Below are 25071 nucleotides of genomic sequence, written 5' to 3' on the forward strand. Positions count from 1 at the left end.
TGATATAGTTTCTCAACAAAGGATCACAATGTTAAAAATAAAAGCATCAGTAGATACTGTTATAGTTTGGGGTCTTTAGGGACCTCCCCTCCAAGGGCTCTTGTCTGACCCGCAAGAAATAATTACTCGGGGAGACTTGACTGGCTCGCTAGAAAAATCTTTATTTGAAAGAAGTAGGGGAGCCACAGAGGGTACAGCACTCCTACAGACTGCTCCCGCACACAAGTCTTTGTCTTGTGCTTTTATTGTTCGCTAAGAAAAGGAAGTGGGGTAATAGCGAATCAGCAGCTGGGATTTCAGATAATTCCTTTTTTGGTATCAGCAGTCCCACGTGGCTCTTTAGTCCCTTATCTGTGTGAGCACTCTGCCAGTGAGATGGAATCCGTGACAAAGGCTTCTGGGAAGGCTGGCAGCACTCATTATGGTCTATACGTTACACAGAGGTCGGGGCTGTTTGTCATACCAGGAGGGGCGGAAACAAAGCTTTATGAGTCTCACCGAATCCGTTTCTTTATTCTCAGAACTGTTGACTCGAGAGAGATGACGTTAGCACAGTACTTTTTTAAAAGTTTCCTCTCAATCTGTTCTGCCTATCTCGATACTTTACTTTCCAATTGGAGGAACTAGTATATTTAAGGTTGTTGTAGGGGAAAAACATTACAAAGTTTAGTAAAACAAAAAGAAAGTTTTATTCAGCATATATTCAAAAAGACAACAGCAGGAAGTGGACAAACATGCTGCTAGAGCCAAGTCTGCCCAATTGCAAAGAAATATTAACAGAATAGACAGAAGTGGGAAAACGGACAAGCATGCTGCCACAGCCACATCTGCCCAAGTCCAATGAAAGTTACCGAGTCATCAGTATATATATTAACATTACAAATGGACAAAACCATTGAAAGCTTCACCTTTTCATAGGTTGGCTAGAAACTGTCCTACATTTTGAATTGTCTCTGGTTCTTAGTTTGCTTGTTTACTCTCTTTTATGTCTCAAAAGAGATCAACTCAAGATCACCCTATCCTGTCTAATTAACATAATAAAAGAACAACCCGTTCCTAAATGGGATTATAACCACAGGTATAGAAACCAAAAACCGATTGCCATCAAGTCACTTCCAACTCATAGGGACCCTAAAGGAAAGAAAAGAACTGCCCCATAGGGTTTCCAAGGAGTAGCTGGTGGATTCGAATGGCCACCCTTTTGGTTAGCAGTCAAGCTCTTAACCAGTGGACCGTCAGAGCTCCAACACAGGCATAGAGGTTAGGATTTTCAACACATATTTTGGGGAGACACAATTCAATCTATAACAATTGGGTTTTTGAGAAGTGCTGAGTTCAGAGATAAATGGTCATAACCAGGTTGATACCATTTGTAGAAGCCTGGTTACTTGGATGAGGTTTTTGTTGATTGTTTGGCACTCTGCGGTATGATTATTGCAGCAGATCTGTCCCTGACTGACTGACTTTCAGAAGCAAGGGTCAGATCCTGATTGGTTTCCAAAAGGATGTTTACTGAGGCAAGTTGTCTTTGATTGACTAAACAGATTTAAAACCAGTTCTGGGGGTGTATTAGTTTTCTATTGTTGTATAACAACAGCACCACAAATTTTGCAGCTTAAAACAACACATATTTATTATCTGATAGTTTTTGCGACTCAGGAATCCGAGCACTACTTTAGGAGGTTATCTCCTTAGGGTCTCAAACAGCTGCAATCAAGAAGTTGGCCAGGGCTGGGTTCTCATCTGGAGGCTCTACTGGAAAAGGCCTTGTTTCCCTGCTCACCTGGTTGTTAGCAGCATTCAGTTCCTTGTGGTTGTAGGACTAAGTGCTTCCATTTTTTTTGCTGGCTGTCATCTGGAACCTCAGCCCTCACTGACTAGGTGCTGTTTGTAGTTCTGATTTAGGAAATAATACTAGAGCCATTATTCCCTGTCCTTGAGTGTAAAGAATGTGATCCAGCTGGATCCACAAGCACTCAGAAGGACACATCCGACTGGGCCCTGAGGTAAAAAACAATAGCTAGGACAATCTTTGAGTCGGAATCGACTTGACGGCACTGGTTTTTTCTTTGTTTTAGGGCAATCTTTAGGGAATCTTTCACGTAAACAAATCATAAACAACACAAAAGACCCACATATTTTCCACTCTTATCTTTTTCTGTTAGCATTTAGTGAGTAGTAAGATTTGTTGGGAAACCCTGGTGGTTTAGTGGTTAAGAGCTACGGCTGGTAGCCAAAAGGTCAGCAGTTCAACTAGATTTGTTGGACCAGTGAAGACACTCCTGACTGTCCTTACTGAAACCTGTACCAATGATTATTAAGAAAATCAAAATGTAGAATCGCAGTGATTTAGCAGTTTTCAGCCAATCTGTGAAACGGTGATGTTTTCAATGATTTTACCCATTTGTAATGTTAATATACTGATGATTCTGTAGTATTTCCTTGGACTTAGGCAGGCATGGCTGTGGCAGCATGCTTGTCTGTTTTCCCACTTTTGTCTGTTCTGTAATATTCCTTGGACTTGGATAGACATGGCTCTAGCAGCATGCTTGTCTCTTTCCTACTTTTGCCTCTTTGAACACATGCCAAATAAAACCTTTCTTTTTGCTTTACTATAACTTTATGGTGTTTTTACCATAGAACAGTTCCTTGTCACATGCGGTTCCCCAAAATGGCTGCTTGCTTCCTCATAGCCAACAAGGGAGAGACTCCAGCTAAATGAACTTTACAGTCTTATATGATATAATCACATAATCATGTGCATGTAATCACGTACCCCCATCACTTTTGCTGTATACTATTAGAAGCAAGTCACGGGTCCTGTCCACTTTCAAGGGTCGAGGACCACAGAGGGGCATAAACACCAGGAGGTGAGGATCATGGAGGCCACCTTAAGAGTCTGTCTACCACAGGTGCCTATTTGTTATCATGGCTATAGAACAAGCAATCTTTTTTTTTTTTTAATATAATATCCTTTATTTAGAAGACAAAGAACTAGACAATTTTTTATTAATATGAATTATGTTCATTCTCAAAATAGAGAATGAACTAATGATTAGAAAATACTTGTTTTTTTAATTGTGCTTTAGGTGAAAGTTTACAGAGCAAATTAGTTTCTCATTCAACAATTAATATACCAGTTGTTTTGTTGACATTGGTTGGAATTTCTGTGATGTGTCAATACTCTCCTTCTCCACTCTAGGTAGAATAATCAATCTTTTCCTATATTTGTGGATATGGAACAACTGGAGTCCCATACACTGCTGTTTGGAATGGAAAATGGTAATCTACTTTGAAAAATGGTTTGACAGTTTCTTGAAAAGTTAGACAAATACTTACCATATGACCCAGCAATTCCACTCCTACATATTGACCCAAGTGAAATAAAAACATCCCACATAAAGGCTTGTATATGAATGTTTATAACAACTTTATTCATAATAGCCCCAAAGTGGAAACAACCCAGTGTGCATCAACAGGTGAGTAGAAAAACAAAATGATGACAAGGACCTTTCTCCAGAGGCAACAGAGAGAGAAAGCCTTCCCCTGGAGCCGACAGCCTGAATTTAGACTTGTAACCTACTAGACTGTGAGAGAATAAATTTCTCTTTTGTTAAAGCCATCCACTTGTGGTATTTCTGTTATAGCAGCACTAGATGACTAAGACAGCTGCTAACCAAAAGGTTGCCAGTTCAAGTCTACCCAGAGATACTTTAGAAGAAAGGCCTGATGATCTACTTGCAAAAATTCAGCTCATGAAGAAAGCCCCATGGACTACTCTGACGCACATGGGGTTGCCGTGAGTCGGACTCAACTTGATAGCAACTGGAAAAAAAATAAGAAGGAACAGACTAGTGGTACGTACAACATAGATGACTCTCGGAATCATTATGTTGAAAGAGACCAGACAAAAAAAGAGTACTTCCCGTATGATTCCATTTATATAACACTCTAGAAATGCAAATTAATCTATAGTACCAGAAAGCAGATTAGTTGTTGCCTGGGGTGGCGGGTAGGAGAGATGGGGCACTTGGAAACTTCTGAGGAAAATATTCTGTGTCTTAATAGAGGTGGTAGTTCACAGGTGTATACATCTGTCACACTCATCAAATTGTACACCTTAAAAGAATGCAGTTACTGTACATAAATTATACCTCAAGAAAGATGATTAAGAACAAGAATTAAATGAATCAACAGAGACATTTGGTCTAGACATTTGGGTAAGAAAATAAGGTTGAGAGTGAGTACAGGCTAATTTTGAACAAAATTTGCAATATAATGCCATTCCCATCTTTCTTGTGCATTATTCAAAAAAAGACACGGAACTACAAGAAACATTTTACATATTTATTCACTTCCAAGGTGATAATCAGTTTGTATCTCATAAAGAGATTATTTGCCATTAAAAATTGTGAGTGATGCTGAGCACTTTTTACATTTATTAGCCATTCGAATTTCTTTTTCCTTGACTTGCCTGTTTGTATCCTTTGCCCATTTTTTTATTGGGTTGTTCTTCCTAGTTCATTTGTTTACGCGCTTGTCTGTCTTAGCCTGGCAGCTCATTGGAGACAAGGGCTGGATGTATCTCATTTCTTTCTCTATCCCCAACCTAGCACAGTGTTTGGCATTTAATTCATGAAATGTTTGTTAATATTGAACAGAATGAACTTAATTCGTCCTCATAACCCTTTGGAGACTTTAGCATTATTCTATTTTACAGATGAGGAGCTTGAGACACAGGTTCAGTAACTTGCTGTCACTCTGCTGCTTAGTATCAAAATTGGAAGTGTAATCCAGGTCTTCTAATCCTAAACTAGGGATTGACTGAAATAGTCCTCCTTCTCCTCTAGAGACGTTTGCCTGGGCCCTCAACTGCGTATTTTAAATTTATTTAAAGTTGGCAAAGAGCATCCTCCGTTAAGCGCAGGCGTCCTTTCTTTTTCCCACGATTGGAAAAAAGTGCGTCCTCTTTTTCTTCCGCATTAACCTCTTTTGGCTCCGGCGACTCGCCATCATCAGTGCGGAGGCGTTCGCCAGCTAAGGCGATGGCGACTGGGGCACCGGATTCTCAAGCTCGCTTCGGTCAGTCCGTGAAAGGGCTTCTCACCGAGAAGGTGAACACCTGTGGTACTGACGTGATCGCGCTCACCAAACAGGTGCTGAAGGGCTCCCGGAGCTCCGAGGTGAGGTGAAAATGGGCTCTCCGAGACTAATACCCCTTTCTTGGCTGTGAGCCATAGGGTCGTGTTGCATCCTGGGAGTTGTAGGCTGTGACCTTGTCTCCGAGAGTTAACGCTTCGCAGAGGGCGCGGGTTGCATTCTGGGGCGTGTAGTCTCCGGTTAGGACTAAACCAAAAAAAATTCACTGCCGTTGAGTGGATTCCGACTCTTAGCGACCCTATAGGACAGAGTAGAACTTCCCCGTGGAGTTTTCAAGGCTGTAAATCATTATGGAAGCAGGCTGCCACATCTTTCTCCCCCAGAACGGGTGGGTGTCGAGCTCACTGACCTTACAGTCAGCAGCCCAGCGCTGTAACCACAGCGCAGCCCGCCTCCCTCCGCCTCCCCATAGGACTAGAGGTGGGTGGTTGCCGTCTAGTCCATTCGGACTCTAGCGACCCTATAGTACAGAGTAGAACTGCCCCATAGGGTTTCCTAGGCTGTAATTTGTAGGGTCGCTATGAGTCGGAATAGACTGGATGGCAACGGTTTTTTTGTTTAAAACATTAAAAAGAATCTTTACGGGAGCAGAGCACCAGATCTTTTCTGTCGCAGAGCTGCTGGTGGTTTAGAACCGCTGCCCTTTCAGCTGGCAGCTGAGCGCTTAGCCATTGCAGCACCAGGCTTTTTAGGAGTAGGGTAGGGCGGAGAGAAACGAGATGATGAGAATCAGTGCTTTAAAGGGGACGGTGGATGAGATAGTAGTCCTAATCAATTTTTCAGTCGTTTTTTGGGGTTTTCTATGGTGATGATCGGTCCCTTTCACCTCCCAAAGTCCGCATAGTTTGCCCTCAGTATTCCTAATTCTTTCCACATCGTTATTTCTGGATTTATTCTTTCTTGACTTGTCATTTTGTCCACATTGTTGGTTTTTCATTTCTTAGATTAGCCATATCCTTCCTCCTGATTTCCCCCTCTCATTCCTTCTGGCTTTTCTCATCAGAAAGAACTGTATATTTACACCCTGTTTTTAACCAAAAAAGACCCAGCCATTGCATTTTTAGGTATTTATCCAAGAGAAATGAAAGTGTATGTCCACATAAAGACTTGTACATGTTCCAAGCATCTTTATTTATGGTATTTCCAAACTGAAAACAATCCAAATGCCCATTAACAGGTGAATGAATGAACAAAATGACTCAATTACTCCACTCGTAGATATTTATCCAGGAAGACACATGTCCATCCAAAGACATGTGTCTGAATGTTCGTAGCAACTTTACTCATATTAGCTTTGGGCTCAATATAATTATCTTTATAGAATTAACTTTATTGTCATGTCCTTAGCTGTTATTGATAGTGGCTCAAGAAACAACTATATGAAGAAGGTGCTTGCATTTACTATAACTCTATTGTTGAAGTCACTGACTTGGTCATCCCAAATATGCTTTGTGTGAGGTCTCACATGATACACTCTTTTTAGGATTCAGTGTCAGAGGAACGTTTGTCTCTTCTGAGGAATGGTTATGCTATCTTTTATCAAATGATAAGAATTATGTGACTCCTTGTGTTTCATGTTTTGCCTTGGTTGCATAGAAGTTTCTATTTCAGCTTTAGTGGTAGACATTTATTTCATGACTCTTTAGATTTTATGTCTGTTTAAAAGTATATACATGCATGTATATATGTGTGTTTCACACATATATGCACATATATACATGTTGTGATCACCATTGTGATCCATAGGGTTTTCATGGCTGATTTTTCAGAAGTAGATCACCAGGCCTTTCTTCCTAGTCTGTCTCAGTCTGGAAGCTTCTCTGAAACATGTTAGCATCATAGCAACATGCAAGCCGCCACTGACAGGTGCGTGGTGGCTGTACTTGAGGTGCATTGGCCAAGAATTGAACCTGGGTCTTCCACATAGAAGATGAGAATTCCACCACTGAACCACCACTGCCCCACATACATATATACATATAGTTTGCTATGAATTGCCTTAAATTGTTTTTGAAGAGAAGCAGGTATAAAAATATAATCTTGTAGGGCAACTTGGTCACTGGGTATAACATAGTTCATAAAGATAATGTTCTACATCCTAGTTTGGTGAGTAGCACCTGGGGCCTTAAAAGCTTACAAGTGACCCTCTAAGATACAACTATTGGACCCTGTGCTTCAGGAGCAAAAGGGAAAGAAGGCATCCAAATACTCAAAGATGAAACTAGTCTACAGGACTAATAATCTATACAAACCACAGCCTCACCCACCTTGAGACCAGAAGAACTAGATGAAGTCTGGCTACCATCACTGACCATTCTGACCAGGGACACAATAGAAGGTCCCAGATAGAATGGGAGAAAAATGTAGAACAAAAATCAAATTCCTAAAAAAGGCCAGACTTACTGGACCAGTGCAGGCTAGCGGAACCCCCGAGGTTATTACCCTGGGATAATCTTTAAATTTGTAACTCAAACACTCCCAGAGGTCACCTATCAGCCAAAAGACAAAGCGGCTCATAAAATATCACCCATGAGCACTATGGTCCTCTAAAGGATCATCTAAATGAGACCTAACAGTCAATGTTTACACTAGACCAAAGATGAGAAGGTAAGGGGGGACAAAGAAGCTAGATTAATGGAAAGAGAGCAACTAGAATGGAAATAATGAGAATGTTGACACATTGTGAAAAGTATAACTAATATCACTGAATAATATGTATAAAAAAACCCATTGCTGTCAAGTCAATTTTGACTCAGCAAACCTATAGGACAGAGCGGAACTGCACTATAGGGCTTCCAAGGAGCGCCTGGTGGATTCAAACTGCCATCCTTTAGTTTAGCAGCAGTAGCCCTTAACTACTATACCACCAGGGTTTCCGAATATAAAGTATAGAAATTGTTAAATGGGAACCTAATTTTCTATGTAAATTTTCTCCAGGATCACGATAAAATATTGAAAAAAAAAATCAGCTTCAAATCAAGGAAAAAAATATAATTAAAAAAAAGATGGTGTTCATTATTAACCTCTAGTATGTATTGCAAATCTATAGTCGTCATAAACCAAACCAAACCCGTTGCTGTTGAGTCAATGCCGACTCATAGCGACCCTATAGGACAGAGTAGATCTGCCCCATAGGGTTTCCAAGGAGCAGCTGGTGGATTCCAACTGCCGCTTTGGTTAGCAGCCAAGCTCTTAATCACTGCGCCACCAGGGCTCCATATTCATGTAACAAATTTATCGAGTGTTTACTATGTGCTGTGTTTTATCCAGTTTAATTCATTGACTCTTTACAATCACTAATAAAGGAAGTGCTTTACTTACATAGAGAATACAGAGAGGAATTTAAGTCGTTCAGGATCACATATTAGCTAGGAAGTGGTAGAGCTAGGATTCAAACCTAGGCAGACTGGTTCTAGACCCACCATCTTGAACACTACCTCTTATATACTAGGTGGATTAAGTGACCAAAAGGTCACTGTGCCATCGTTATCTGCCCTGATGTGGCTTGCTCCTTCCTCTTCTTTATATATTTTTCACATAGGCTTCTTCTGTAGTAGAATTAAATTTATATATGCCAAGAGCAGGGTGTAGTGTTAGACCAGAAGCCCCTATTGACCTCTCCTTGCCTCATCACAAGCCACCCAGCTGAATCAGAGCTCCTTTTCCGATTCCCTTTTCTTTTTTGAGAATTATCCTCTTCGAAATTTTTTAAATTGTGCTTTAAGTGAAAATTTACAATTCAAGTCAGTTTCTGATACAAAACTTATACACACATTGTTATGTGACCCTAGTTGCTCTCCCTATAATGTGACAGCACACTCTTCCTCTCCACCATGTATTACCTATGCCCATTCAACCAGCTCCTGTCCCCCCCACCCCCCACCTTCTCATCTCACCTCCAGACAGGAGCTGCCCACTTAGTCTCATGGGTCTACTTGAGCTATGAAGCACACTAATCACCATTATCATTTTATGTCTTATAGTCCAGTCTAATCTTTGTTTGAAGAGTTGGCTTCAGACATGGTTTTAGATTTGGGCTAACAGAGAGTCCAGGGGCCCAGGGACCATGTCCTCTGGGATCCCCCCAGTCTCAGTCAGACCATTAAGTCTGGTCTTTTTTACTAGAATTTGAGTTCTGTACCCCATTTTTCTCCTGCACCATCAGGGACTGTCTGTTGTGTTCCCAGTCAGGACAGTCATTGGTGGTCATAGGTGGGCACCTTCTAGTTCTTTCGGTCTCAGGCTGATGGAGTCTCTGGTGTATGTGGCCCTTTCTGTCTCTTGGGCTCGTATTTTCCTTATGTCTCTGATGTTCTTCGTTCTCTTTTGCTCCAGGTGGGTTAGGACCAATTGATGCATCTTTGATGGCTGCTTGCTAGCTTTTAAGACCCCAGATGCCACTCACCAAAGTGGGATGCAGAACATTTTCTTAATAAACTGTGTTATGCCAATTGACCTAGATGTCCCCTGAAACCATGGTTGATACCCTTTTCTTGATCTCAGGGCCCAGCTATCAGTGAACTCATTAAAATCTGCCTTCATATTTCTTCTTTCTTTTCTCTTCCCCAGCCTCATCTGGCTTCAAGTAGTGGTTTCCCACAGTAGACCTGACCTTCTTCTTATACCTTTCTTTTCTCCCCGTATGTCTCTCATTTCATTTTTAAACAGCTGCGATCCTCTTTTTCAGTCCTGCCGTGAGTCCTTCTCCCTCACTCCTCTGCGTGGGTGGTGCAGATGATTAAGCGCTGACTATTAGCCAAAAGGTTATTGGGCTGAACTCACCCAGGGATGCTTCGGAAGATAGACGTGGCGATCTGCTTCTGAAAGATCACAGCCTTGAAAACCCTGTGGAGCAGTTCTTTGCACACATGGGATCACCATGACTTGGAGTTGACTCAATGGCAACTAACAACAGCACTCTTCTCCAACCACCCAAATCTCAAATTTGCCTTTAAGGAATTAGAAGTTAGGTTCTGTCACTGGATGTATGGAGCCAAAGTCTTCTTCACAGACTTCTCCTCTTCATTACTAAGTTATGTAGAGACCTCAGCAGTTACGGAGCACTTAGTGATTTCTCAGGCGGTGGCCTTTGGAACAGACGTCAAGCCCACGCCAGGATCGCCATAGTGCCAGTGAAGTAGATTTTCAGCATGAACAAATGGAAAATTACCCTCCATTATGTTTTGAGTGATTATGGTTGTAAGGGGTGAGGAAGTGGAGGAGGGGATTGGGTGGTGTGTAACAGCTGCAGAGACATTATAGGAAATTTGAAAATTTTGTTTATTACCATTTTATTTTTGTCTTCCAGCTGCTCGGTCAGGCAGCTCGAAACATGGTACTACAGGAAGATGCCATCTTGCACTCAGAAGATGTAAGAAACAGTTTCTTTTATGACTTGGGTTTTGTGTACATAGTATGTGTAGCCACAGAGAAGTGGAATGTTCTATGCTCTTTTTTTTTTTTTTTTATGCAGAGTTTAAGGAAAATGGCAATAATAACAACACACCTTCAGTACCAGTGAGTATGATCTCTCCAGATCACTATCCCCAGCCTGCTTCTCATTGCATTTGTGCTTTAGAGCATTTTCCTATGGACGTAGGAGTGGGGTGGGAGTAAAGTCCCCTCTGTGGAGAAGATGCCTGAGACTCCAGACAAGGTTAGGCTAGGGAGTGAGAGTGAGAGCAGGAGCCACCTTTTGTAAACCTCTCTGTTTGTTTGACGGCTTCATATAAGAGCAGGGATTATACCAGGACCATGCTAGTCCAGTGCTTGGTACCTCATGGCCATTTAATCCACATTTGTTGACTGTCTGTGCCTGAGGTCCCTCCTGGGCAGCCTGCTCGTTCACTAAGCAATTAAATGTAACTGCAACCTGTATCCTGCATTCCCACATGTAACACGGGCCTAATTACATATAAATCATCCAAGAGAATTTGAACTATAAAGACCCTTTTTTAAAATTATAATTTCTGATAAAATTATAATTTGGTTTGCTTTTTATCTTCATTTTGGTTTATATTTTATGTAGTTGAGGCACTCATGTGCCTATTAGAAATGTACAGTTGGGCATTTAACTCTTGATATTTAAATAACTAATGTTTGTCATGGCTATTCTTTGAGTATGTACATAGAAGGTATGTGATCACTTGAGTTCACATACCCACACTGAATTTGAGCCATGCATATAATGTGTTGGACCACATGCCTCACTCTGGTAGAGTATTAGTACACTTCTAAGTTTAGAGTTGAGCCCTGGTGGCACAGTAGTTAAGTGCTTGGCTGCTAATCGAAAGATTGGTGGTTTGAACCTACCAGCTGCTCTGTGGGAGAAAAATGTGGCAGTCTGCTTCCATAGAGATTTACAGCCTTGGAAACAGTATGGGGCAGTTCTACTCTGTCTTGTAGGGTTGCTATGAGTCAGAATCAACTCCATGGCAACAAGCTTTTGGTTTTTTTAGGTTAAGGTTACATATTTTCATCTCTATCCTCAAATAGGAATCCAGTCCCCTATAGCACAATCTTAGGACTGACAGCAATACAGGATGTGACATAAGCTGGAAATTTGTTCTGCCTGTATGTATCTAGACATAAATAACTTCTGCTAGTTCGTTGGGTTTATTTTCCTCTTTCCTTTTCTGATTTAGGCAAGAAGCTATTCAGAAGAAGTAAGTAACCTTGAGGGTAGGGGAGTGGAGGACTAACTGAAACAGGTGGGGAGAATTACACTGATAGGCCCAGGATCAGTGCGAAACTCTGGGTGACATACGCCCCTAAAGTGACATTTGCTCTGGGATGAGTATAGTATATCCTTTCAAACACATGCGTAACACAATTTTCTGCGTACAGCCTCTCTAAAAGTCACTGGATGTAGAGGCCAACCTTAAGGAATAGAGAACACTTTCTACGTTGGTAACATTCACTAAGTCGAGTAAATGTGCTAAAGTCATTGGTTTTCTCAAGTGAATTAAATTTGTCCCTTGCAATATTATTTACACTATTAATTTGCTTTGCATACCTTTCTTTATAGTTTAAACACGTCTGGGACACAAATGGAGCAGTATAAATTTTTATTTAACTTCAATAATACTTACACATTAAAGTACAAATAGCTTGTACAAACAGATACCTTTATTCCTCATTCTAGCTAAGCCCTTTTCTCTAATCCCTAGTGTTGAGCAGTCGTCAGACCTACAGGACCAGTTGAATCACCTGTTGAAATAGAATAGCATGTAACAGTGCTAAATCCTGGTGATGAAGAAATACCTTACAACAGCTACCATGCCATGGGTCGATTTTCTACTTCTCTAAAAGTTAGAAAAGATTTGTGATGATGTACAGTTTGTCTTGAATAGAAGTTAGGTGGCTGAATTTTGGAAGCACTTCTTGAATCAGACCAACCCAAGCTCTTAGTGAAATTTTAAGTTGCTTTGTTGAATTTGATAGTAAAGTAGAATTAAAAGATGTCTTAGTTTTTCCTGTAGAACTCTTAATATGTTGGAAGTCATAATGCCTAAATTTGATTCTTAAGCAAACACTGAGTAATGTTTTTAATCCAGAAACAGAGTTTCTAATGTGAATACATGAAAAAGGTAATATTCTTTCCAAAGACCATTTTTTAATTTTAATTGTGTATTCAAGAAACATTTTAATTTTATGGTCACAGAATAGTGCTGGGTAATAACCTGTTGTTTTCCTTTCTTCCCTAGTAATTCAGAGGAGATACTTATTTTATTTGCTGCAGCAAATTTTGATTCAGCTTCAACTTAGCTTAGATGAGAACTAGGCTAATGGAATCATATCTGGCCAGCTGCAACCTCCTGCCTTGACCTGCATTCCTAGGGTGTCTTTGTTGTTTTGACTCTTAAGATTAAGTGGCCTTGGGTTCCCTTAGTAATTTTCTTTATCATCAGCACATTCATTTGTATGACATTATTGCCAAATGTGAAGGTAGCTGAGTTACTGTGAATGATTGTGGTATCGGGTTGTGCTGTAAGGTCGTGAAGACCTTATGTTTGTAGATGTTTACTATGTTTATTAGATTCATGTTGTTAAATGGCATAACCACTAATCTGTTGTCAAATCTGAATATTTTTTCTTTGATTTGAAAATGGGACTCTATCCTCTTTTAGTTCAGTTCTTACTAATGCTGAGGAGGAAATACCTTACTACAAAGCTAACAAGAAAATAGTGCTTTCTGTGAATAATTATATATATATAGTGCTTTAAGTGAAAGTTTACAGTTCAAGTTAGTTTCTCATACAAAAATTTATACACACATTGTTAATGTGACCCTAGTTGCTCTCCCTATAATGTGACAGCACACCCCTTTCCACCCCAGGTATCCTGTGTCCATTCAACCAGCCCCTGTCCCCCTCTACCTTCTCATCTCACCTCTGGATAGGAGCTGCCCATTTAGTCTCATGTATCTATTTGAGCTAAGAAGCACACTCTTCACAAGTATCATTTTATGTCTTATAGTCCAGTCTAATCTTTATCTGAAGAGTTGGCTTAGGGAATGGTTTTTGTTTTGGGCTGACAGAGAGTCCGGGAGCCATGTCTTCTGGGGTCCCTCCAGTCTCAGTCAGACCATTAAGTCTGGTCTTTTTTTTACTAGAATTTGAGTTCTGCATCCCACTATTCTCCTGCTCCATCAGGGACTCTCTGTTGTGTTCCCGGTCAGGGCTGTCATTGCTGGTAGCTGGGCACCATCTAGTTCAGAAAATAGTGTGTTTTCACTGAAAGAAGAGAAAGCAAGTAAAAGTCCAATTTAATTCATATTATGTATCACCAAGTCAACCAAGCAAATTAGATTGCATTTATCTCTCATACATGTGCACATTTACTTAAGGTTAAAAACAATTAGGAGTGAAGAATCCGAAAATTCACTTATACATTTCATTCCACAAACATCTATTATAATTATGAAATGTAAATGAACTCAATTTGTCTTTTAAAAAAAGACTCACCAATTTAGAAAATAAAACAAAATCTGATTATGTAAGTATATAAGATGCAAATACTTCAAATGAAAATAAAATTAAAATAAAGGTATGGTGTACATTTTCTTCATGTTGGAACAAATGTTGAAAAAGCAGTGATTGCTTACATTGTATCTGATAAAGTAAATTTCACAATCAAAATTTAAATAAAGGTTACAGTTATATTAAATAATGAAAACCTAGTAGTACTGAATTTACTAATTTTAAAGACAATAATACTAAAATACAGTAGTCCCCCACTTCTCTGCAGTTTCGCTTTGTGGGGTTTCAGCTACCCTCGGTCAATTGCAGTCCGAATATATTTAATGGAAGATTCTAGAAATAAACAGTTAATAAGTTTTAAATTGCATGTGGTTCTGAGTATCCTGATGAAATCTCATGCCGTCCCACCTGGGGCTTGAATCATCCCTTTGCCCAGTGTATCCAGGCTGTGTAGGCCACCTGCCGTTAGTCACTTAGTAGCCATCTCTGCTTTCAGATTGACTGTCAGTGCTTCTGTTCAGGTAACCCTTATTTTACCTAATAATGGCTCTAAAGTGCAAGAGTAGTGATGCTGGCAATTTGGTTATGCCACAGAGAAGCCATAAAGTGCTTCATTTCAGTGGAAAGGTGAAAGTTGTCGACTTAATAAGGAAAGAGAAAACTGTATCATCTCACATCATCACAAGTAGGGTGAATACAGTACAGTAAGGTACTAAATCCCTTATAAATAGAAACAAGGATGTCCCCTGCCATTTCTAGTACTTAATACTAAAAAAAGAAAAAGAAAAAACTTAGAAAAGGAAAGGATCTTGGAAGTGACTGAGTCCAATCCATTCAGTTACCTGCCATTTAGAAGGGGTGATGGTAAAAACAAAACAGAAAACTGGCAGAGGCACTTACCAATCAGAACCAGTAATGGTCATAAGCAGTCTGGTCCACTATCAGCCCTGCACACCGATACCCTGAGGGAAGACTGGAAATAATTCAATTTAAGTTGATAGTGGCTTGCTTTATTGCAGTTTATCTGTGTGTGGTTACCTGGATTTAAGAATTATCAAATGATTCTTGTAACGAAACCACAGATTGAAGAGAATATAATAAAGCAACCACAAGTGAACAAGTAGAAAAGAGCTATTTCCTTAACATCTGACTCAGTGTGTCCCTTTAAGGGAAAGATGACATTTTAACAATGAATGAGAAAGTAACTGCTTTTTTAAAGGAACTAATTTTATGGAGAGAGTATTTTGAAACTAATAATGTTTTCACCATTTTATGATTGCCAAAAACCAATGTTACCTATAAAACACTAATTTTTATATACCTAGAACTTGAAAAGATTCCAACCTATAAAAATATTCCAACAAGGATTGTTTCTGTGGATTTAATTTGTTAAAAATATAAACATACAACACCTTCCTATTAGTTTTTAACAACTAACTAACATCAGGAAAGATGAAAACTTACCAGCTGGATTACAACAGAATATTATTAGCGGATGAGATTGAAAAATGGGTATAATTTAGTAAAGAAGGCCACTTCTTCCATTTAGATAGCCTTTCACTTCGATCTCCTTATTATCCTAATGAATAGAAATGCTTGTTACAACCACAATAGGAAATAACCAAACCAAACCTGTTGCCATTGAGTGGATTCTGACTAAGACATACAAATACAGCAGAGGAAAAGTTATAAATAAATACACAGTCTGCAAGATAAAATGACTGAACACCTAGAAAATACAAGTGAATTGACCAAAAATTACTAGAGGTAAAAATGAACTTAGCCAAGTGTTTTCCTAAGTACAGCTCAAAATATGTTGAGAACTGGGGTCTTAAAAGCTTGTGAGCAGTCATCTAAGATACATCTATTGGTCCCATCACGTTTGGAGCAAAGGAGAATGAAGAACACCAAAGACACAAGAAAAATATTTGTTCAAAGGACTAGTGGACCACATGAACCACAGCCTCTACCAGCTTGAGCCCAGAACTAGATAGAGCTCGGTGACCACCACCAACTGCTTTGACAGGGATCACAGTAGAGGGTCCTGGACAGAGTGGGAGAAAAATGTAGAACAAAATTCAAATTCACACAAAAAAAGACCAGACTTATTGGTCTGACAGAGACTGGAGGAACCCCCGAGACTGTGGCCCCCAGACACACTGCTAACTCAGAACTGAAGCCACTCCCAAAGTTCATCTTTCAACCAAAGATTAGACAGGCCTATAAAACAAACAGAACCCTGGTGGCACAGTGATTAAGAGCTATGACTACTAACCAAAAGGTCGCAGTTCAGATCCACCAGCTGCTCCTTGGAAACCCTGTGGGACAGTTCTACTCTGCCTATAGGGTCACTATGGGTTAGATTTGATGGCAATGGGTTTGATTATAAAACAATAACACCTGCCCAAAGGGAAAGGCAAGAAGGTAGGAAGGAACAGGAAAACGACAAATGGACACAGAGAACCCAGGGTGGATAAGGGAAAGAGGGAGAGTGCTGACACATTGCGGGGATTACAACCAATGTCACTAAACAATTTGTGTATAGATTTTTTAATTAGGAACTAATTTGTGCTGTAAACTTTCACCTAAAACAATAAAATTAAAAAAAGATTTAACAAAAAACATAGATTGATAACTGCTACTACCATATGACTCCATTTATACGACATTTTGGAAAAGGAAAAACTATGGGGAGGGAGAACAGACCTCTGGTTGGTTAGGAGCTATGTGTGGCAGGGAGGGGACTTAACCACAAAGAGGCAGAAGGAAACTTTTTTGGGCAAAAGAATTGTTCTAAGTTTTGTCAGAACTCATAGAACTGTATACTGAAGAAAGGTCAATTTTACTTAATGTAAAATATCTCAATAAATCTGACTTAAAAAAAAAAAGATTAAGAAAAGGTGATTTCATTCCCCAAAGGGACAATACCCATTATATATGTGGGTGTTCATTTAAGTCAGAATACAAGATTTATAAAATGAAAATCACAGTGGAGCAATAAAGGAAGATATTAAGTACTACCCTCTTCCTGGTTGGAAAGACTAAAGGCAACCAAGGTGCCAATGGACCCAGCAGGGCCAGAAAGGCTTTGTGAGGACAGGTGATCGGCTGCACTAGGGCGTCGGGCAGGAACCGCTGGTGAGCTTCCCTAGCCCCAGGACAGGCCACGGGCCCCCTGAGCGCAGGCAGGTGGGCAACGGACAAAGGATCAGGCCTGCGAGTCCCCTCCGGGACTTGGGAGTGCGGCTTCCGGAGCGCGGGGCTGGTTGCGTCAGACGCACGTTTGGACACCAAGGAGATAGTGAGTGGGAGCGTCTTTCTCCTCCCTGCCCGGGCCCCCAGGACAGATCACAGGTCCTTTCCCTGATTGCCCTCACACTGGAGCTCGACCGCCCCCAGCCCTCCCCCGAACTGCGCTGTGAGACACTCGACTCCCTGTCCCAACCTGCAGAGTGCCCCCCCCGCCCCATTCCTCAGCACCCTTCTCTCCCAGTGGCCCGCCGACCCGCATGCTCCTCCTTCAGCACCCCCACCGTTTCAGCCAGCTATTCCTCTTCTCGGCAATGGCCGCTTCTCGCGACGCTGAGATCCGGAAGGATGTGCAGGTGAGAGGTCAGAGCTACAAGGCCTGGGGTGGCCGAGCTGGGGCCCCGGCGCGTGGGAGTCGTAAATCTATAGACGCCCAGCCCAGCCCATGCCCCTGTCCCCCAGAACCCTTGGGTCGGGGGCAGAGCAGGATCTGGGCTTAGAGATTTGCAAGGAGCAAAGGCCGGCCCGACCTGGAGGGTGGGGTTTACGAGGAGCCTTGGGCCTGCCGACACCAGCTCCAACTATCTCTTTGCTCTCCCCACCCTTCACCCTGTCCTTCGCTGCTGGGTCAGACCTACTACGGGCAGGTGTTGAAGAAATCGGCGGACCTCCGGACCAATGCCTGTCTCACTGCAGCCAGGCCAGTCCCCAGGCACATCCTGGAAGCCCTGCAGAATGTCCATGAGGAGGTGGCCTTGAGGTAGAGTGCTCTGTACAGCTCCTCAGGGACTTGAAGACTCCAGCCTGCAGCTTTCCCTATCCACCTGGCTTGCTTTATCCATTGTAAAACTCCTAAAGCACAACACTGATCTTTTTACTTCCCTGCTTAAGACTAAACCACCAGTGGCTCTGCCAGGAGAAAAATGTGGCAGTCTGCTTCCATAAAGATGACAGCCTTAGAAGCCCTGTGGAGTCACTATGAGTCCAATCAACTTGCTGGCAGTGGGGGTTTGTTTGTTTTGTTTTGGTTTAAGGCCCTCCAGTGACACCGCCCCCATTACTTACAGGATACATTCACACTCCTTGGATCTGACATTTGAGACTGTCCACAGGTTCCTCTCTTCCTAACCAAACTTGGCTCCTACCCATTCACTATATCACTGTAGCCAGATCTTTTCCTTCCTGATTTCTGCCTGCCCAGCATGCAGTTAGGGGTGCAGTGGTTAAAGTGCCCAGCTGTGAACGGAAAGGTAGGTGGTTCCAATCCACCACCCACTCCCTGGAGAAAGATGTGGCAGTGTGGGTCCATAAAGATTACAGCCTTGGAAACTCTATAGGGCAGTTCTGATCTGTCCTGTAGGGTGGCTTTGAGTTGGAATTGGCTCCACGGCAACAGGTTTGGTTTGGTTTAGCATGAAGTTGCCGATTTGGAATACCTTACCTTTCCTTCTACTTAGCCAAATTCTGAACATCCTTCAGTACCTTCATGGAGCCTTCTCCAACCTGAACACCCCTTCCCCAAACTGCTACAACACATTCTGTCCATGCCATTCAGTTTGCCAGTAAATCAAGAAAAATGTTTTCAGTGCTTATGTTTTATCTCTTCAGATAGAATAAATATATCTAGGGGACAGAAATCTTTTATTTCCTCTTCAGTGACTTGCTCAGTCTTGGGCCTGAATTTTTTAGATGTTCAGTTAATAACTAAGTTTATTTATTCAATAAATATTTTAGAATGCTAATTAAGTCTTACTACCTGTCAACATTGCCCAACACTACTGTGGTAAACAAAGCAGATATAGATAGCCCTAGCCTTTACAGAGTTTCCGGTTTAGTGGAGGAGACTAAACACCCAAATAGAAATATGAATGAATGATAGAATAAAAGAAGGAAGGATTTGTAAGATTTAATGGTTCTACATTTTCTAGTCTCTAAACCAAAAACCAAACCCATTGCCATCAAGTCAATTCTGACTCATAGCAACCTTATAGGACAGGGTAGAACTGCCTCATAGGGTTTCCAAGTAGCAACTGGTGGATCTGAACTGCCAACCTTTTGGTTAGCAGCTGAATGCTCAACCATTGTGCCACCAGGGCTCCTCTAGTCTCTAGATGGAAATATAAATATAATTTTTTTTTTTTTCCATTTTACAGGTATTATGGCTGTGGTCTGGTCTTCCCTGAGCGTCTGGAAAACTGTTGGATTTTGGACTTGGGTAGTGGAAGTGGCAGAGATTGCTATGCACTCAGCCAGCTGGTTGGTGAGAAGGGATGTGTCACTGGAATAGACATGACAGAAGGTCAGGTGAGGCAATGATTTGGAGGACGAGGAGAAAAAAAATCCTCAAACGCAGTCTTTTAGAGATAAAGTTGTTTCCTTTGTGAGTCTTCAAGTATAATTTAAGAAGGCTGTTATTTAGCAATGTTCATTTGTGTCATTAGTGCTTCCTGTCCTGGAAGCTGAGAACTTTGATGATTAGGGGGCTCTTCCTGGAGAAGACAAAGTCAGAGGTTTGATTTAACATACGAATATCATGATGACCTAATGGATTTTGATCTTTTCCTTTCTTCTGCCATCTAGCCTAAAAGATTTTATTATTGAATTAGGAGTTTGTTCAAGGAAAACCTCTACACCAAGCAGGGAATGTCCAAGAGTAAAAACTGTTAAAAAAAATAAAAGCAAGGAGATTTATTGAAGGTTCAGTACAGTTCAAATCAGGGACAATGTTCAGCTCCAAGGAGGTTACAAAGACATATTTATATGTTTAAATCAGTAATTAACAATGCAAAATTTCTGATTGGTGCTCAGGAGGCAGGAGGCAGGGTAACTCCAAGGGGGGGAATTGATAGGTATTGGTTCAAAGTATATATGTAGGTTTCTTAGATTGGTTACCTTAGATAATCGCAGGAGTTTGTGACTAAAGCGGAAGTTTACTGGGTGGTTAACATTCCTTTCTGAGAACATTCTGCCAAGATAGCATCCCTAGCAAACATTCAGAGGGAGTTGCTTGTGTAGGAGATTTCTGATAAGGGGCTTTCCTCAAGATCCTCCTTTAGAGACACGGTTTCCATATCCTTAGCTTAATTTCAAAGAAAAACATTTTCTAAATTGCAAGATGAAGTCTGCTCAATGGTAACAGTTGCTGAGGAGTTGAAAAACAAAACTGTTGTCATTAAGTAGATTCCGACTCATAGTGACCTTATAGGACAGAGTAGAACTGCCTCATAGGGTTTCAGAGGAGTGACTGGGGGGTTTGAACTGCTGACCTTTTGATTAGCAGCAGAACTCTTAACTATTACACCATCAGGGTTTTGGCAAAGGCTAAAATGGAGTCGGGGCTTAGATCCAGGGCAGTTGCTTTGACAGAGTTAAGGCTTTAATGTTAGAACTCTTACTCAGGAGTTATGCCCCATTGAGTTGGCCTAGGTTGTAGTATATACTGCGTGTTCAGAGAACCCTATTTATCTAAAATAGTCTGGGGGAAGTATATTCCATTAGTAATAGGAAAAATTTAGGAGAAAAACAGTAGCTTAAAAAATACTGACTATCAAATCTATGTTTTTCTTCCTTTAGGTAGAAATGGCCAAAAAGTACATTGATTATCACATGGAAAAGTATGGCTTCCAGGCACCCAATGTGACTTTTATTCATGGCTACATAGAGAAGCTGGAAAAGGCTGGAATCAGGAATGAGAGTTACGATATTGTTATGTAGGTCTATTTCCTTACTTTTATGAACATAGCCCATTTTGTATTGAACACACAGATGTCACTATTTTTTGCTGAGTTAACTCTCACTTACGGTGTTAAAACTACACTTGGCGCATCTTGGTAAAGGGAAAGATACACGGTCTGAGCCACTTGTAGCCCATTAGCAGTAGAACCTATTAATCCAAGAGGGAGCTTAAATTTAAAACAATACACCATTGATGCTGAAAGACCTCCGGGCCTGCTCATACAATACATACTGGCCTGTTATCTTTAGTATTATTTTCATGGCAAATTCAGGATTCTTTGTTTCTTTTTCTCTTCCGAGTTGTCAAATCATGACCTTGTGACAGCCTTAGTGAAACAAAATCTGAGGAACTTTCAGGGACTTAGCTTATTTACATGTGGCTTGAGAAATACCTTGTGCAAGAGGCATCTGGTTCCAGGTTGCGTCTTGTGGCGAGTGGATATCAGGGCAGAAACAAATGAGAACCATGCCTAATTTTTTTTCCCTGTACCCTCAAACTTGCTAAAAATTTGTTGAGGTTTTAAATACTCTTCCCATCCCCCTTACCCTGGGAAAAGTGAGTAGAGGGGAAGAGAGTAGGAAACAAAGAAGGGTTGTGTGATTTTGAGAAAATGGTGGGAGCTAAAAGGATTTGAAGATCTCCAAGTAGTGTGTGGAGTCCCTCGGTGGTGCAAATGGTTAACTACCTTAGCTGCTAACCAGAAGGCTGGGGATTAGAGTCCACCCAATGGTGCCTTGGAAGAAAGGCCAAACAATCCACTTCTGGGGAAATCAGCCATTGAAAACCCTATGGAGCATGGCTCTACTCTGACACACATAGGATCGCTATGAGTCAAAATCAACTTGACAAGTATTGGAGTAGTCTACAGATTTGTTTGACATTCCATCTGTTCTTTTCAGATCAAATTGTGTTCTTAACCTTGTGCCCGATAAACAACAAGTGCTGCAGGAGGTATATCGAGTGCTAAAGGTGAGGGAAGAGCAAGACAAGTAGTCTTTAAATAGTGTTAAACATTCATGAAGGCCGATGGGATCTGTCCTGTTCTTGCCTCCTTGAGCTGAGTGCTCAAACTCTTAATTTATCTGCTAAATTAAAAAAAGGGGTGGCAAAAGGGGGGCTGTGTGTGTGACAGGAATACCCCAGATGTGATTCTTTTCCTTCTCAGGTTGCAAAAGATAATAAATTTGAGAGTTATGATTGTTACTGAACATGCTAAAATATTTGCTTTATTGGCCATCTTTCTCCTGATTATTGCTGCATATGGTCCTAGACTGGCTTCTGCAAGAGTTGGGAAAACTTTGGACTTGCTACTCAAGGTTGCTATGAGCACACTCTTTTCTTAGCACATACAGTGCTTCCCGGGGCTACTTATTTATCATCTGTCAGGATTCTAGATCTTCAGAAAGTTAAAGAAGATTGAACTTTAACTACTTTCAAAAAATTGCAGACGCTCCGCATCTTTCATGTGTTATCAAAAGATGTGTATCTTCAAGATAGAAGATACAAGATTACAAAAATTTGGGGAAAAAAGTGTGGTATATAGGGGCAGAATTACCCATAATTCCATTATCTTCAGACAATTTTTAAGGGATAAGAATTTATGAATACTGTTTATATCTTCTGTTATACAGTCACCCGGGGCTCCATTTGGTTCAGACTGGCTAACGACTTAGGCAACCTGAATGTCTTGGAAGAGAGATGCTCTTGGAAAGCCATTTTATTTCCCCTTGGGTAAAAAAAACAAAACACAATTCTTGCCACCTGGCTATTGATTGTAAATAGACTGGCAAGTGAGAGAGGTTGCTGACTGTTACTTGCGCACAAAGAGTCAGCTTAAGCACTTTTTTTTTTCCATTGATTGTATTCCTCTATCCCTTTCTTTGCTCTCGGGGACTAATGTAATCTTTAACCTTGTTTGAACTAACACTTTTGTTTCAGCATGGTGGGGAGCTATATTTCAGTGACGTCTATGCTAGCCTTGAACTGCCAGAAGAAATCAGGAAACACAAAGTTTTATGGGGTAGGATTTTGTTTTTTGTTTTTTTAAGGCAGATAGATACTTATTCACGTACAGAGCTCCATTATAGTAACAGCCAGGATGAGGTTAAGTGGCAGGGGAATGCATGGGATTAAGTGAGGTGGTTTAGATTCCATTCCTACTCTGCCACTCAAGAATGGTATGATCTTGGACAATTTAATTAATCTCTTTGTCATTGTTTTCCAAACTGTAAAATGTAGATAATACAGCCTGCCTTACTGGGCTGTTGTGAAGACTAAATGGAATAATGAATATAAGAAATACTTTGAAAACCATAGTGTGCAGATGAGGGCAACTGCTCTAGAGCTGATGCCCTCTTAATTTCCCTATATTCTCATCATCATTTTGTTGTTTATTCCTTCATTGTCATTTTAATGAAGTCGCTGAAGGTTGAGGAGATAAATGCCTGTGTGTTGTCAGTCTATGAAATGAGAAGTTTTGACTTTTCAAATAAGTTATGTTAACTTTGTTCTTATTATATAATAATAAATTGATATTGTTAAAAACTTGGAAAATATAAAAAAAGAAAAAAATACTTATAGCCATAACCTAGGGATAACCTCTTTAACATGTTAGTACATATCTTTCTAGTTTTTTTTTTCCTGTGTACATATATAATAAAATTGGGCGCATGCTATATATACAGTTTTGGATTCTAATTTTGTGTATTTAGCGTATTTCCTAAGCTTAAATTTTTTAAAAACGTTTTTTCATGTTTGTATTATACAGCTGTGTTGTACAGCTATACTGCACTGTATTTGACTGTTCCTCTCTTGGTGAACATTAGGTTGTTCCCAATTTGTTGATATAATAAAACTATGATCATCTTTGTGTTACAAAAAAAAAAAAAAACTGTAAAATGTCCTATAAACACTGGTAGTTACTGCTGTAGTAGCAGATCATCGTGACAGTAAGCTGGAGCTAAGAAGCAATTTTGTAATTGGTCTTTTGCACTTTTTTATTCACATAGCAAAGAGAAAAAACTTTTATGATAACAGCTGGGTGGAATCAATACATTAGAGACTGTCCTGAAGAGAGTGGTTCCCAGAGACCATTAGCTAGCATTTTAACCATGACTTACTAGCCCTTGGGAAGGATGCTCAGGTTAGCTTCTATTTCTAGGACCTGTGTTTTAATTGGAGACCTTGTGGTATAGTAGTTAAGAGCTCGGCTGCTAACCAGTAGGTCTGCAGCTCGAATCCATCAGCCACTCCTTGGAAGCCCTATGGGGCAGTTCCAGTCTGTCCAGTAGGGTCACTATGAGTCGGAATAGACTTGGTGGTAAAGGGTTTGGTTTTTTTTTTTGGTGGGCTATGTTTTAATTGACGGCATCGGTGGTAGAATTCTCAACTTCCATGCAGGTCTTTTCCAGCCGGGCACCTCGTGCACAGTCACCTCCATCTGCCAGTGGAGGCTTGTGTGTGCTATGATGCTGAACAGGTTTCAGTGGACCTTCCAGACAAAAACGAACTAGGAAGAAAGATCTGGTGATCTTTCTTTCTAAAAATCAGCCAATGATCTATGATCACAACAGTCCAATCCCCAAGCCATCATGGGGATGGTGCAGGACCAGGCACTGTCTTGTTCTGACTTGATGGCAGCTAACAGCAACATATTTTAACTAATGCTGTGGCCCAGTCAGTTATACAGAAGAGTAACTCCCTTAATATCTACTTGTCTTGGTTGATTGCTCTGTGATTTTTTTTTTTTAGGTGAGTGTCTTGGTGGCGCTTTGTACTGGAAGGACCTCGCCATCCTTGCCCAAAAAATTGGGTTCTGCTTTCCACGCTTGGTCACTGCCAACCTGATTATGATTCAAAACGAGGAACTAGAAAGAGTTGTTGGTAAGAAACAACAGTAGGGACTATTATAACTACAACCTGAGTGGTTCAGATTTGGTGATTAGT

At 40.7% G+C, this 25071-nt stretch overlaps 2 protein-coding genes across 7 annotated transcripts in view; both read left to right on the plus strand.

Annotated features, from left to right (window-relative positions):
- The first annotated feature begins 4961 nt into the window (after positions 1–4961).
- Positions 4962–12419, plus strand: BORCS7 (BLOC-1 related complex subunit 7). Its single transcript, XM_049854977.1, has 5 exons — positions 4962–5183; positions 10469–10531; positions 10634–10677; positions 11805–11825; positions 12330–12419. The coding sequence occupies exons 1-5, from the start codon at positions 5046–5048 to the stop codon at positions 12379–12381; spliced, it is 318 nt and encodes a 105-aa protein (XP_049710934.1). The 5' UTR covers positions 4962–5045; the 3' UTR covers positions 12382–12419.
- Positions 12420–17377: 4958 nt separating this feature from the next.
- AS3MT (arsenite methyltransferase) overlaps positions 17378–25071 on the plus strand; it is a 28082-nt gene continuing 20388 nt past the window's right edge. For 5 of the 6 annotated variants that reach the window (XR_007513413.1, XR_007513414.1, XR_007513415.1 and 2 more), the window contains exons 1-7: positions 17651–17746; positions 18023–18150; positions 19544–19694; positions 20964–21100; positions 22026–22095; positions 23065–23146; positions 24877–25008. Coding sequence is in view for 1 of the 6 variants with exons in the window: in XM_049854976.1 (XP_049710933.1) it covers positions 17705–17746; positions 18023–18150; positions 19544–19694; positions 20964–21100; positions 22026–22095; positions 23065–23146; positions 24877–25008 (742 nt within the window). In the remaining 5 variants the exon portion in view is untranslated. Of the gene's footprint in view, positions 17443–17650; positions 17747–18022; positions 18151–19543; positions 19695–20963; positions 21101–22025; positions 22096–23064; positions 23147–24876; positions 25009–25071 lie in introns of those variants that run through there. The other variant, XM_049854976.1, reaches the window with a different exon arrangement.

Source organism: Elephas maximus, chromosome 16 (assembly GCF_024166365.1).
Source record: "Elephas maximus indicus isolate mEleMax1 chromosome 16, mEleMax1 primary haplotype, whole genome shotgun sequence".
NCBI classification, from domain to species: Eukaryota; Metazoa; Chordata; class Mammalia; order Proboscidea; family Elephantidae; genus Elephas; species Elephas maximus.